General features: G+C 39.7%; 1 protein-coding gene across 4 annotated transcripts in view; it reads left to right on the top strand.

Moving 5' to 3' along the window:
- The window catches only part of Tmem135 (transmembrane protein 135), a 248,571-nt gene that overhangs the window by 220,975 nt on the left and 14,012 nt on the right, over window positions 1-13,584 (top strand). For all 4 annotated transcript variants that reach the window (XM_029479324.1, XM_021167719.2, XM_029479325.1 and 1 more), the window contains 2 exons: window positions 5,291-5,332; window positions 11,172-11,318. In XM_029479324.1, coding sequence (XP_029335184.1) covers window positions 5,291-5,332; window positions 11,172-11,318 — 189 coding nt within the window. The remainder of the gene's footprint in view (window positions 1-5,290; window positions 5,333-11,171; window positions 11,319-13,584) is intronic.

The following is a 13,584-nucleotide window of genomic DNA, read 5'->3' as shown; positions in this document are numbered from 1 at the left end:
TTCTGGGAATTGAACTCTGGAAGAGCTGACAGTGCTCTTAACTGCTGAGCCATCTCTCTAGCCCCACGAAGCTCTAGCTTATTGTTCAAATAATAATAGCTGTAAGGAGAAGGTTCTGCAGTGTCCATTTAGGCATTGTAATGTTTTAACCACACATATCCTAAGTCTGAATAATAACTTTGAAGCAGTCAGCTTAACCTATTTACATATGCACTTATGATTAAGACATTACAAATTTAAAACAAATGTAAAATGCAATTTATTCTATTCCAGTTTTTTGTCATTTGCATGATAAGCAAATGTAATAAAATATACAACTATTGGTCAAATCTCATATTTTGAATTATAATTTAGTACTAAGGTATAATCCTACTTTTGAAAATGAGGTAGAAAATAAACTACAAAGCCTTATTATTTTGCAAGAATAAAAATTTAGTTTATTAAAAACAAACTACTTGAAATTGCATGTTTTAGATTTACTTACTCACTTCTCTTATATAAGTGAGTGTTTTGCCTGGGTGTATGTATGCACACCTTATGTGTGCCTAGTGCCCATGGAGGTCAGAAAGGCTGTTGGCCTTTCTGGAGTTACTGATGGGTTTGAGCTACTGTCTTCCCGCCAGGAACTGAACCCAGATCCGTTGCCTGAGCAACAGGTGCTCTCAGCCACTAAGCTATCTCCTCAACTCCATGAGTTTCCATTAGAATGAGCAGTCATGACCCCCAAAATCTGAGGCATTTAAGTATATGCATTCATTCTTTTTAGACTTTAAAAAATTTCCATTGGATTTATTCCAAATTAATTTGTGGTTTTGGTATCAATGATACAGCAATTGAAAAACTCCAAATTTTGTTGATACATGGCTGTTATTATCATTGGTCATTTTTTTCATAACATCAGATTTGTAAAAATCTCAATATTTGAACTCTGAGCAGTTTCTTTTAAAACCAGTTTTTCTAATTTGTCTTTCCTTTTTCATCTCTGTACCACGTGAGTCATAATTTAAGTCTAAGGTTGGAAGTGATGTTCAGGTACTTAAGGCACGATGCAAAGGTGTCTGCAGTCCCCGGTTGACCAGCAAGTTGCCTGTTGTGTAGCAGATGCTCAGTTAATTATCACTGAGGGGATTAAGGTAGAGTGTGTACCCTTAGCTACGTGTAATAGTTCGGTTTCATGGAAACTGTTCAATGCGTCAGAGCCAGCACAGAGCACCGGAGGATAGTAATTGATACATGATAACTGTCCTCTCCCCATAGTTTGGAGTGTGTGTGTGCGTGTGCATGTGTGTGTGCCTATGTGCATGTAAAAATAATTGAGCCTTATAATTCTTTCAAGGTTGGTTAAAACAATTATATCTATAAACCTTGTAGCTATCAAGATTTTCCTATAACGTGCATTTTTTTTTTCACGAAGAAATAGTGTAAGTGAAATTTAGGGAACATTTTATATTGATTACATTAACTTAACGGAATCGTTGAAAACTAAGCAGAAAAAACAATTTCCATTCTCACTGTTTTCAGTGTCTTGGGGACTGTAGTCTGACTGAGGCAAAAGTGGCAAGTCACACATCCTGCGACCAATGCAAACTATTTTACAACTCTGAAATTACAGAACTATAGAAACAGAACCATCAAAACTCAGATATCATGATATTTATTTAACAAAGCATAATCTAACATTTTCCTAATGATATTTTGAATTCCTTGTAAAGTGCATTTAGAGGAAAGCTTGCCAGATATGTTGCTTCCTTGGCACAAGTTCTTCCAGGGTGGCTCTGTAGTGACCTCTGCTGGTGAGGGCTGTAAAGTACAGCACAGAGTCTCATGCAAGTCGTTTCACAGGAATTAAAGTAAGCTTGGGGGAGAATTGTACAGAATTGTACAGAATTGTTTCTTTTACCATTACTTATACATCTAACTCAAAATTTGGACATTTGATCAAGGATGCTATTTTGATAACATAAGTATTAGACTCTGCTTCCTGAAATGCAGCCTATAGTTCCAACCTGAGTCTTTGATAATAGTTGTATATCTACTGAGATTTTTGCTGCAGAGCTGAAAACCCCTTTCTCCTTTGTCATCATTGGCTTCTTCTTATTACACCTCACATTAGCATAGAGCCTTGCAAAAGTGACTGGGGGCTGAATTGTGTTAGTTTGTGTCGTCTGCACAGACTAAATAGCAAGTTTAGTCACACATGGCTCAATGCATTAGCTTGATGGACAGTTGAAAGTCAAGTGAGACGTTATTTTAGAGAAATTGATGAAATGTCTTTCTGTGTTAGAGCTTATGGATAAATCATGTATACATAGACATGCAACCTGACATTTCTACACCTGTACTTGGTTCCTTATTTGTGGTTGTATCTAGCCTCCTGTGTTTACACACTGTGTAAAAAGTTGTCCCCCATGGTCCCCAGACCTTCATAGTCAGCTGCCTGCAACCTTTACTATCTGGTATTCAGCTCAGGCACATCTCATACTTATATTTCCAAAACAAAGTTCATTTTCTCCCTGAATCCTATACAGTTTCTCAAGTCAGTAGATGGCTATTGTATTCTCTTTGCTTTAACCCAGATCTGTCAGTAGGTATAGAATTCTCTCTTGTTTATTCCACATTCAATCTAGGAAGAAATTTTGATTGCTCACCCTTGACATATATTCACGTTCTTCTCCTTTCCCTTCCAACTGTGGCCACCGTCCTCAGGCCTCTAACTCAGCCTTCCTATCATCTGTTTTCCACTCAGTGGCCGAAATACTTCTCATATAACTTTAGACAGATCCTCCTCTACTGAGATCCTTCCAAAGTCCTTCCCTTGCCCAAAGGTGCCTCTGCATGGTAGAAACTTCCTCCGTTTTCCGTGGCTATATTTCCTACCATTGTGCCACTCACCTCTTTCCCTCAGTTCTAGCAACTTCTCTCTCTGCTGTGTGCACTCAGGACAGCTCTGTACTTGTGGCTTCCAATTGAAATTCCCTCCCTCAGTTCCTTAAAGTTTGGAACTGATAATCATCGTTGCCTTCTTAAAGCTTGACATATTCTATCCCGAAAGGAAAAGCCAGGTCCTCCCNCCCCTGCCTGGGNGCCCCCCCCCCCCCCATCAATTATTCTNNGTCTTGTACTTTGGAACCTCTCCCGCAAGGTGCATGTCAGATGAGAGTGTGATGTTCTTGTGCCCATGGACGTGTAATGGAACCTAAGCCAGTTCCTGCACATGGTAGATACCCAGTAGGTAATAGACACTTAGATGAAGACTTGATTTGCTCTGCCTTGTTGAAATCTTTGGGTCATGCCTTCCACATTTAACATAGATTCTCAGTAGTGTTTCACAGTTAAGTTAATACCTGCACAATACATTCAGTGTCAAAATGTGGGGCCACATTTTAAAGATTCTTCTTGCAGAATAATTACTTTATTGTTCTTTTGACCCTCAGTTACCTTAACAAACCTTAGACACGTGAATGGGAGAAAGAACAACCCCTTTTGAATCCATGTTAAGACTTTATCAATATGAAATGCTTCCCACAGGGTTCTACTGAAGAGCCAGACTTTGATCATAATGAAATTGCAAACTCATTTGTATACGCCCTCTTTATGCTTGAAAGCTACTTTTTGATGTTTGGTCTGCAATGAAATGTATTGTGCAGAGCCACAAATATGCCTTGCTGACTAGACCAGGTTGTCAGAATCTTTTCACCATTCAACACTGCACAAAGACAAATGGACATCTTTTAACAATAACATCCCAAGACCAAGATTTATTCCCAGATGTCCATAATCTTTTAATTGATCTATTGCTTTCTTTTTCCTAGTCAATAGGTCCCTTGCCCACTCCGTCACCACCCCACCAATCTAGATTATGGGTTTTAAATTTCTTTGAAACACTTTCTTTTGGTGGAAAAACATAAGTTTAAGTAATGTAATTTTCCCAAGCACACGGTTACTTTAATTTATAAATCCCTTTGCCTTCCTTCACATTCTGTGTAGATAGTTATGTCATGTATTACCTAAATGTAAACTTTTGGTTACATTTCCCACTGTCAACATGACCACTAAGTCAGTCACCATGTTTAACTGGCATAAAGCTTAACTGTTTTAAAACATCTTCACGAGGCTTAAATATTTGTAAGATTTTAGGTCACGTACAAATAAAATTTATTTTAAAATTAAGGCAGTTGTTTCATATATTTTCTTTATGGCTTGTCATACAGGTGACGAGCAGAATGAATTATCCACTTACATTTGAAGATGCACTTTTTAAATTTGAGTCCAATGAGACTGTCATTTTGTCATTAATCATTACAGATTTTTTTCAAGAGATTTTGATAATAAATTCTCCAAATCCCTTTTATGACGGATTATATCAAAGGTTCCTTGTTGGTATAACCTTTTTTGCTGAAAGGGCTTTTGAGTATTTCTAATGTCTTTAAGTCTATTTTAAATACTTAGTGTTAATCTGAGAATTTTAATTACAACATAGCCTGCATCTTCCCTGGCTAAAGACAATGCAATTAACAGAAGGATGGGAGGGAGAAATGCTTGATCATTCAGATTATCACTGCCACTACCCCTGTGCACCTGGAATTCTGAATTCGGTTAGTCTGTTAGTCCTGTGGCCTCCATGAGGTAAGGTTGTTGCAGGTCTTAAGCACCCACGAAAGTACAAATGCACACAAGCCTACCCCCCATGGCTGTGTTGTTATCAAAGGAAACCTGACTAAAGCTCCCAAACTGCACAGCAATGATAAACATTCAAGAACTACTATTTGAATTCTTCTCCTTCCAGTCTCAGTCTGTGCCTATCCCATGTTCTCTTCCTGCTTGGCCTTAATCAGTGGCTTTGTGGTATGTTGCAGTGAATTTGAAGCCTTTCTGTGCCTGCTCGGCCCCTTGTTGCACTCCACCCTCTGAATTAAGAGGCAGGAATTGGCGTGGGTGAGATACTCAGAGAGTGCATGTGCTGCCCTACTTCGTAGGGACTCAGCCCACAGGGATCAGGAGGGATGAAGAGCGTCATAGCTGTATTCTAGATCCAGCGGAGCCCTTAGGAGATTGACTTTAGCATCCCTTTCCCCAGCTCTGAGTATTGAGCCCTGAGTTGTGTTCCTATGCCAGAGGAAATCTTTAGTATGCTAGCTGTTTTGTGGAAGGCGACTTGCTGTATTTTTCATTGCTTATGTCATTATCGAAAGTTTTTACACTTTAAACCATTTTTAGGAAGGAATGCTATTTTATATACTACTTTATATTCCAAAACATGTCATTTTATGATTGCGAATTTTTGTTTTAGGTGCAAAGATGGCTTAAAAGGCTTTACATTTTCTGCACTTAGGTAAGTAACATTCTGTCTTTGTGGTGAGAGAAGTTGCAAGTTAATCTTCTAAAAATATTGAGTGTATATAATTCCAATAAAGTTTCGTTAATTTAGTTTTTAATCTGACAGTAGTCATAAAAGTCACAATGTTACATCCTTGAATTTATGGATAGTTTATTAAGTAATTTCTTAGACTAAGTTGAGTTTATGGGTGGGACTTATGGACTGTCAAGCACATGGTCTAAAGTGTTCTTAGAGCATTGTATTTGTTCACCTCATCTATTAACATGGAAATTGGACTATTATATATACTGTATAAGTTACTGTATTAGTTATCACCATTATTATATTTTATAACTCAAAACATCTTAACAAAGTAGACATTTTTTGCAACCACTCTGCAACATTTGTCATATGTTTAATGGAATATTCTACTAACATCTCACCGGACATACTCAGTCCAAATCCAATGTTTTCCCAGTTTGTGTCAGAAGTGTTACTTATTTTATTTTTCAGTGTCCATGGAATACTTGCCTAGTGAAGTTTGGTAGCATGGCATTCACTGCAAGTTTCAGAGAGAAAAGTGTGGGCATGCCTTGGGGACATCATCTTATATGGCCATTCTGAGGAGCTTGCCCATAAGTTGCTCTAGTGCAGGGCTCACACTAGTGCGCATTCAGATCACAGACTCTCCATCTTTTAGGGGATGTGAATTTGAGGCAGAGCTTTAGATAAGGAACAATGAAGAAGATCACTGTTGGTAAAGCTGAATCAAAATGTCTGCTGGGGAATAAAATATTAGTGGTATCAGAGTGTTTAAGACTGAAGGGTCAGGGTAGGGAGAGACTGGTTTGGACTTATTAAGTGGGTAGTAGACACCTAACAGTGTCTGAGGGGGGTGGTTAACAGTGAATTTGAAAGATGAGTCCAGCAGAAGTATATGGGACATTGGATAACAGAGAGCTAGAGGTAGGAAGATAAGTACTGTGATTTGTGGGGTAATGGGAAGGTTCAAGAGAGAAACTACAAGTTAAATGGAAGAAGGTGAAGACCAGTGGACCATTTTCCATTTCCTACAACCTGACTCCCAGTGTAGCACTGAAAGCTAAGTGTGCTAGGGAGGATGGCAGGAAACTGTGTGATGGTCAGTTTCTCAGGGCTTAGTGGTAGAGCACCTGCCTGGAATGTGGGAGGCCCTGGGTACAATCCCCATGGGGGTGTGCGGCGAGGAGGGGAAGAAAAGTTGTAATAAAACTTTGATAACTAGACTTCTGAAGCCATGATCCATGGAAAATGGTTTACTTTAAGGTTTTCATTAAGAGATATATGAGAAAAAAACCTTTCCTTTGTTCTTAAATGATGATGAAGCATGTTTTAAAAACTGAAAGTCAATGACAAAACCAAAAGATGATTTCCTGAAGAGATAACCTTGCCTCAGTTTCCTAAGATGCCAACCAAATCTTTAGAAAATCTTGACGATACTTGAGATAGTGTTGTATCCCTTCTTCACATGCACTTTGAGTCAGGGCTGAGTTTGGAATGCTTGTGCTTAACTTTTTCTGGGCTATAGGACAATATTCTAGAAAAATGCTCATTGTTACAGGAATTCTTGTTAAACAAGGTTGTTAAGCATTGCAGATGTTTCTGCCTTTCACAAGTCAGCCTTCTTCCTTCTGTCCTGTCAGCCATCCTCTCAGAGATGGGAAGGCATCAGTGAAATGTGTGGCCATTTCCTGTCTTATTCTCTACCTTTATTCCTATCCACAACTTGGAAAGTAACAATGTTAGTTCTGGCTGAGAGATACAACCAAAAAAATCCAGTCTCCCCTTTGTAATATCAGCACAATTTTAATTAACTGTCCTCTCCTCAGCCTCTGAAGGCAGAAATACATCTGACTCATTCATTGTTGTATTCTTGACACAGTACACATCTGGAGACAAAGTAAAAACATAACCAAATAAATACTGAGTGAATGTTATTCAATTTTCATACGGTATATACAGCATTTATATGGTATATGCCCTTCAACTAAACAGGGTGGATTTCATTTTATATTGCATTTATTGTCCATTGATTACTCCTAGATACTTAAAGATAGCACATAATTCTAAAACAAAAGCTAGATTCTGTTTTAATTGTCAAGTTTCATTGCTAGAGAGTAATGGGTTAATGTACATTGTTTTTAGAGGTTTCCTAAAGTGTTACCTGGCATGAATTTCTATTCTGCACCTTCCCATCATCCCCTGTCTGATTGTTGTTACAAATGCATATAATGAGATTATAGCCTGTCAAAAAATTCAACATTCAACATTAATTACAGAAGGGAGGGAACAGAAAAGTACTTGTGGTGGCCAAACTTAGCAAGTATGACTTCCTGACAGTGGTAAAGTTTATGAGAAAAGAATATTCAGCGCTTGATAGGTTTGAGGGTATTGGCCATAATGGAACATAGATGGACACAAATAGATACAGTCACCATCAGCCTTGAAGGAAGCGCCCATCCTCGATAGATTGTGATTACTCTACCACAAACACACATTGTTTTATAGAGGATAAGTCTCCTCCATCCAATGCAACCATTCATAAAGCAGCAGAGTTTAATGTCCCCAGGCCAGACTCAAGCAAAAAGCTTTAGAGCATAAAACTTGACTCTAATTTAGCACCTGTAGTTTAATGCATCCTACCTGTAAAAGAGTCCATAAGCTATAAAGATATCATCCATTCAGTATTTATTTGGTTATGCTTTTTCTTTGTCTCCAGATGTGTACTGTGTCAAGAATGCAACAATGAATGAGTCAGATGTATTTCTGCCTTCAAAGGCTATAGAGAGGACTGTATTAATTAAAATTGTGCTGATATTACAAAAGGGGGACTGGATTTTTCAGTTGTATATCTCAGCCAGAACTAACACTGTTGCTTTCCAGGTTGTGGATAGGAATCAAGGCAGAGAATAAAGCAGGAAAACTGCCAAGAATACTTACAAGATTAAAACAAAACAAAACACCCCCAAAAGCCAACTTCTGTAATAGAGCAAATTAAGTGCTAAGTCATCATTTTCCTGATGGCTCCCCCACCCCCATGAGAGGAGAGCAGTTGGCAGTACAGAAGGAAGAAGGGGACTTTTGAAAGGCAGAAGAGGAATATTTAACAAACATGTAGGAAAGAAAGATGCAGACAGCAGCACTAAAGCTGGTTTACCTGCAGATCTCAGCCTGCTGAAGGTAAGGGCAGTCTGGTTGTCCAGTGTTAACTCAAGAGGCTGGTGAAGTTCTCTGATGGTGAGAATATCAAGTTCTGATCTACACTTTATGAAGCTTCCTCAGGCAATTTTAAGGAGAAAGTCTCTGCAGATAGGAATAGAAAGGCACTGGAGTAGCTGGAGGCAAAGGGGAAGGACCCTGGGAGAAGAGTCAGTGCAGGTGTTAAAGAGGCGTGGCTCAGGGTTATGACATTAGACTCCACAGCAGTGACCTTCCTAATGCTGTGACCCTTTAGTACAGTTCCTCAGGTTTTGGTGACTCCCAACCATAAAATTATTTCATTCTACTTTATAACTGTCATTTTGCTACTATTACAAATTGCAAGTAAATATTTGATTTGTAGGATATATTATGTGCCCCCCCCCCCACAAAGGGGTTACAAACTACAGGTTGAGAATCACTGTTCTAGACAACTTTCTATTTGTTGCTGACAATGTGAATCTTATACACAGGGCTGTCCTTTATTCAAACTCATGGGAAATACAGTACCTGTAATATTACTGTGGGATTAAGTGACATAACATTTATGAAATGCTTGTTGACTCTGTGCCAACATTTTCAATTGCATTGTTTTGACAAATGATCATCTCCTATATGTATTTGATTTTTCCAAAGGAAAAATAAGATTGACATGTAATAGGTATATTGCATGTTGTTACTATATTCATTCATTCATTCATTCATTCATTCATTCATTCATTCATTCATTCTTACGATGTTACAAACACTTGATGGCAAAGAAAATGGACAGTTTCACAGTCCCCACTCTTTAGCCAGGGATGCATACTATTCAGATGGTGCTTATTGGGGGTGCTTCATAGGGCTGTTAGGCTACAGGTAAAGGACTACTCAGTCACTTGCATAGAGACAAGGACAGCTTCTCCAGGGAGTCACCTGTACTGTGAGATCATCAGCACTGGCCAAAAGGGCAGTAAGTTCCAAAAAACATTAGAGAGACTTCCTAGTTTTATCTGGTTGCTTATATAGAATTGAATGCAGACCTTAAACTTTCTAGCCACAAACACAAATAATGAGCAGATTCTTTTGTGGTAAAAGCTCCCAGGGCTCTCAGCTGCCACGTGATGGGAGAAAAACCCTTTGCACACCCAGTTTGACTCGGAAAGCTAAATGTTTTTCTGAGTATGCCAGGGCAGGATGGGCCAGTGGTTAGTTATAACAGTGTTTTGATTTTATTTTCCAAATACTGAAGTTTTCTTATTTTGTTTACACCGGTCTCAATCCTGGAATATTAGTGAAGAATTATTGATCTTCTCTCTTTGAGTCAATACACTAGATATGGATAGACTTTCTGAAACTCCTGAAGGTGGGGTTTCTTTCGGTGGTAAGTTCAGCTGTTCTTTGTATCAGCAATGACTCTTATGGTGTAGTTAGAAAGAGCTGTGAAACTTTTGAGATAGCTCCCTTCCCCAGTGTTATCTAGTGGTAGGAACTCTTTCAATTGCATTGTTTTGACAAATGATCATCTCCTATATGTGTTTGTTTTTTTCCAAAGAAAAATAAGTAGATTGACATAATAATAGCAATAATGGAATTTAAAATTTTCTAAGGAAATATGAGAATAGGTAATTTTGGTTGTTTCTATTTTATAGTTACCACTGTTTTACTGGGGACCCAATGTCCTTTCATGTGCAAGTGACTTTACGTAAGGCCACTGCTCATCAGTAAGAATGCTGCTGTAAGTGAGGGCGCAGGGAAACCACAGAACCAAGGAAGGAAAGGCAGGCTTATTGGGGAATTTCAGGGATGAGATGGCTGTCTCTTGGGATGGAGAGGGAATAGCATAAGGTAGGAAAGCCTTGGTTTTAAAAGGAGCAGGTAGCTGTAAACTGGAGTCTGTAATTGGAAACAGCCTGGCAGTTTGGAGTAGCAGTGGGGAGCGTTTGTAGTCAGGAGAGCCAGGACCTTTGCTGTGTGTTATAGGAAAGTGCTAGCCAGGACCTTTGCTGTGTGTTATAGGAAAGTGCTAATAGAGAGCTGGAGGCCCCATTGCTGGAGCAAGTGTAGGGGAGGGAAGGGAAGGGAGGTGGTTGCACTTCCTGACAGACAGTCATTGCTTCACAAGCACCGAGGCATGCCCCCTGTAGGTCTGTCCTCTAGCACTCTCTGTTTACCTGATCAGAATCCAGCCCAGCTGAGCCTGTCATTCTGGGGTTTGGGGGCACAAATCTCAAATGTTTGGGCCTAACTGTTTGGACCTAACAGCCATGTGGTATAAACTTAGTTTCACTCTGAATGAGAAACTTTATTATGATTGATTATGAGAAGTTATAATTATGATCAACCTGTGGATCCAGACTGACCTGATTCTCTTGAAAAATTCAAAGCACACTGTAACACCTTTAAAAATGTTCTAGCTTAAAGATTGCCTCATAGAAGTCCTATAGTATATTGTAATTGATTAATTTGATTTAAAAATATCATCATGTCAAGAAAATTCTTTGTTTAGAGAATATTATTTTGTGTACGTTGTGAGAAGAACTATTTTAACTAAGAAGTTAAACTGTAGTTGTATGTAAACATGGTTTGTTTGTTTTCCTGTGGGCAAGGACGACTAACTCCGTGCTCTGTCCTCCAGGTTTATCGTGGGGAAGGAAGAAATTCCCACACACTCTTACTCACCAGAGACAGCATATGCCAAAGTGGAGCAGAAGAGGGAGAAGCACAAGGGAACGCCGAGAGCAATGAGTATAATCGCTCTGGTTCGGACTCTCGTGGACTCCATGTGAGTGCTCTGTCCTGTGCTTCACCTATCCCTGTCTCGTGGTCACTGTGTATCGTAAGGCTTCCTTTTTCTCTTCAGGAAATGATGTTACTCTTTTGTTCCCAGCAATGACTATACCTAGAGTTTATAGAATGCAGGGAATGGCAAGGGGATGTTGCTCATGCTTTCTCATTGGGTACCGCATCATTACATGCCTTTAAAACAGAGTTCGTGGAGTTGGAACCATTTTCTGTTCCTTCTGGGCAGAGTTAAGGAGGCTGGAAAGGGAGGAGGCCGGAGACACTGGTGCATGCTCAGTGGCCGTGTGGACTGTTAGAAAGAGAACAGTTGCTGAGAGAACCAAGATGATACAGGAGTAAGGACAGTCTTCAAGTAAAGGGTGTTCTCCAGCAATGACAATCCTCTGGGCTCTGGGATGGAATATTTATTTGTATATTATACAGAAAAATAAGTCTTTACATTCTGAATATTCATTTTTATATTACCACAGACATTTAATAAACTAAATTCAGTGGTTTGAAGTTATGCCATCAGCCCTTGAAGCAGTCATGGCAGCGATGTTAGAACAGAGTGAGTGGGCGACAGTGAGAGGAAGTGCGTGGGAATTTCCTCCTCCCCTCCAATAAACCTGAAGGACAGAGATGGAGGGAAAAAACCCATGGTTAAATATGAACACAGTTTAATTTCTTAGTTAAAATAGAAAGCCTGCCTGCCTTCCCCTATCATTTGCCTCTACCAGCTTGTGTCTCTGGAAAAATGGTTAAAGTACCATGCGTCACAAAATCCTTGTCATCTGTGGTTGGCACTTGTGGAATTGTCTGTTGGGCTCTGTAGACATAGGTGATAATCACATTTGGCCAAATTCATTTTTTTTGTTTCTTTGTTTTCATATTAGTCTATACTGCAAACAGAAGATGGGGACACAGAAAGTATAAAGGCAGAAACAGGTGTGGCAGTGAACTCAAGCAAGTGTAAAAACAGGCTTGGATTGCCTGCGTGAAGAACAGTGTAGTTCGCCTTAATGGGAATAACTGAATGTAGCAGGGAGAGCATGAGAGGACGAATGTGCATGGCTCGTGAGGGCTGGTGCGCGTTCAGCCTTGGCAGGCCTTGCCCGAGCAGCTGTACTCAGGTAAAACCATTCGAGGATTATATAGAAGCAACCCTAAACGTCTGGGAGTAGCATTCTAGGACACTGGAATCCACTCTGGGTGACCAGGGACAGCTCTCATGACAGTACTGATGACATTGGCACTTTGCTGATGAAGCAGTTCTGGTAGTAAAACCTGACATGTAGAAGAGTGATAGTTTGCACAAGGCAGGCCGACTTCTGTGGCTCACCTCTGGTCAGCACTTCCACATGGCCAGATATGGCATATCATTCCCATGACATCAGGCTGAGGTCGGAATGAGCTTGTGCCATCGAGTTTGGCCAGGAGAAACTTCCTGTGTAACTCAGCTGCAGTGCAAAGATTGGTTTTCGAGAGGTCTTGCACAGGGCTGGAGACGTACAGAGCCAGAACATTGCTCTACGAGCTGCTTGCTGTCGTTTGAACCCAGGGGGAAGTGTGGTACTCTCCTCACAGACACAGTTAACTTGTCTGGAAGAAGCTACAGTGACTGCCGACTTCGCAACTTGAGCCCCTCAAAGAAAAGGAGTTCTATTGAGATGCATGTTGGTTGACGTACATTTTTATACTGAGGATAAATGAGGGGTCGTAGAGTCGGTGTCCCACATGAACAGTAGTCCTGGCAGAAATGTTTATATGAAACTCCAGACTGTAAGTGCTTTACAGTTAAGTCACAAATAACCTTTGAGTTCCCACATGATTCCTATTTCCATATTTATTTTAATAACTGAATTTTGAATTCCGACACTTTATCAGGTTTCTTTTCCAGATGTTTCCTCTCAAATATAATTAAGTATAAATTCCTATAACCTGAACACATTCTCATTATGATTTTGTTTAAGGACTGACTTCACGGATGATTTATGGTCATCATACTCTGTAACAAGAGATTTAAAGCTCCTAAAATTTCGTGGTGTATATAGTAGACAGTGTAGCCATATTTTTCATATTCAGTCACAAAGAAGTGCCAGTATCGTCTCCCTGCTCCACAGTGTGTCACTTGATCTGCAGTCACATGTTTTGTACAAGGTGTTAGCAACAAAATTAAAGCAACACTCTCTTAGCTCTGCTTCTGTAGGTCTTACAGAAAGCTGTGACCATTTAGGGGGAAAGTGGGATCTTTTTCTCCTTTACTG

The sequence above is a fragment of the Mus caroli genome, chromosome 7 (genome assembly GCF_900094665.2).
Source record: "Mus caroli chromosome 7, CAROLI_EIJ_v1.1, whole genome shotgun sequence".
NCBI classification, from domain to species: Eukaryota; Metazoa; Chordata; class Mammalia; order Rodentia; family Muridae; genus Mus; species Mus caroli.
Note: the sequence above shows the minus strand (reverse complement) of the source record. Positions and strands in the feature narration are given on the sequence as shown.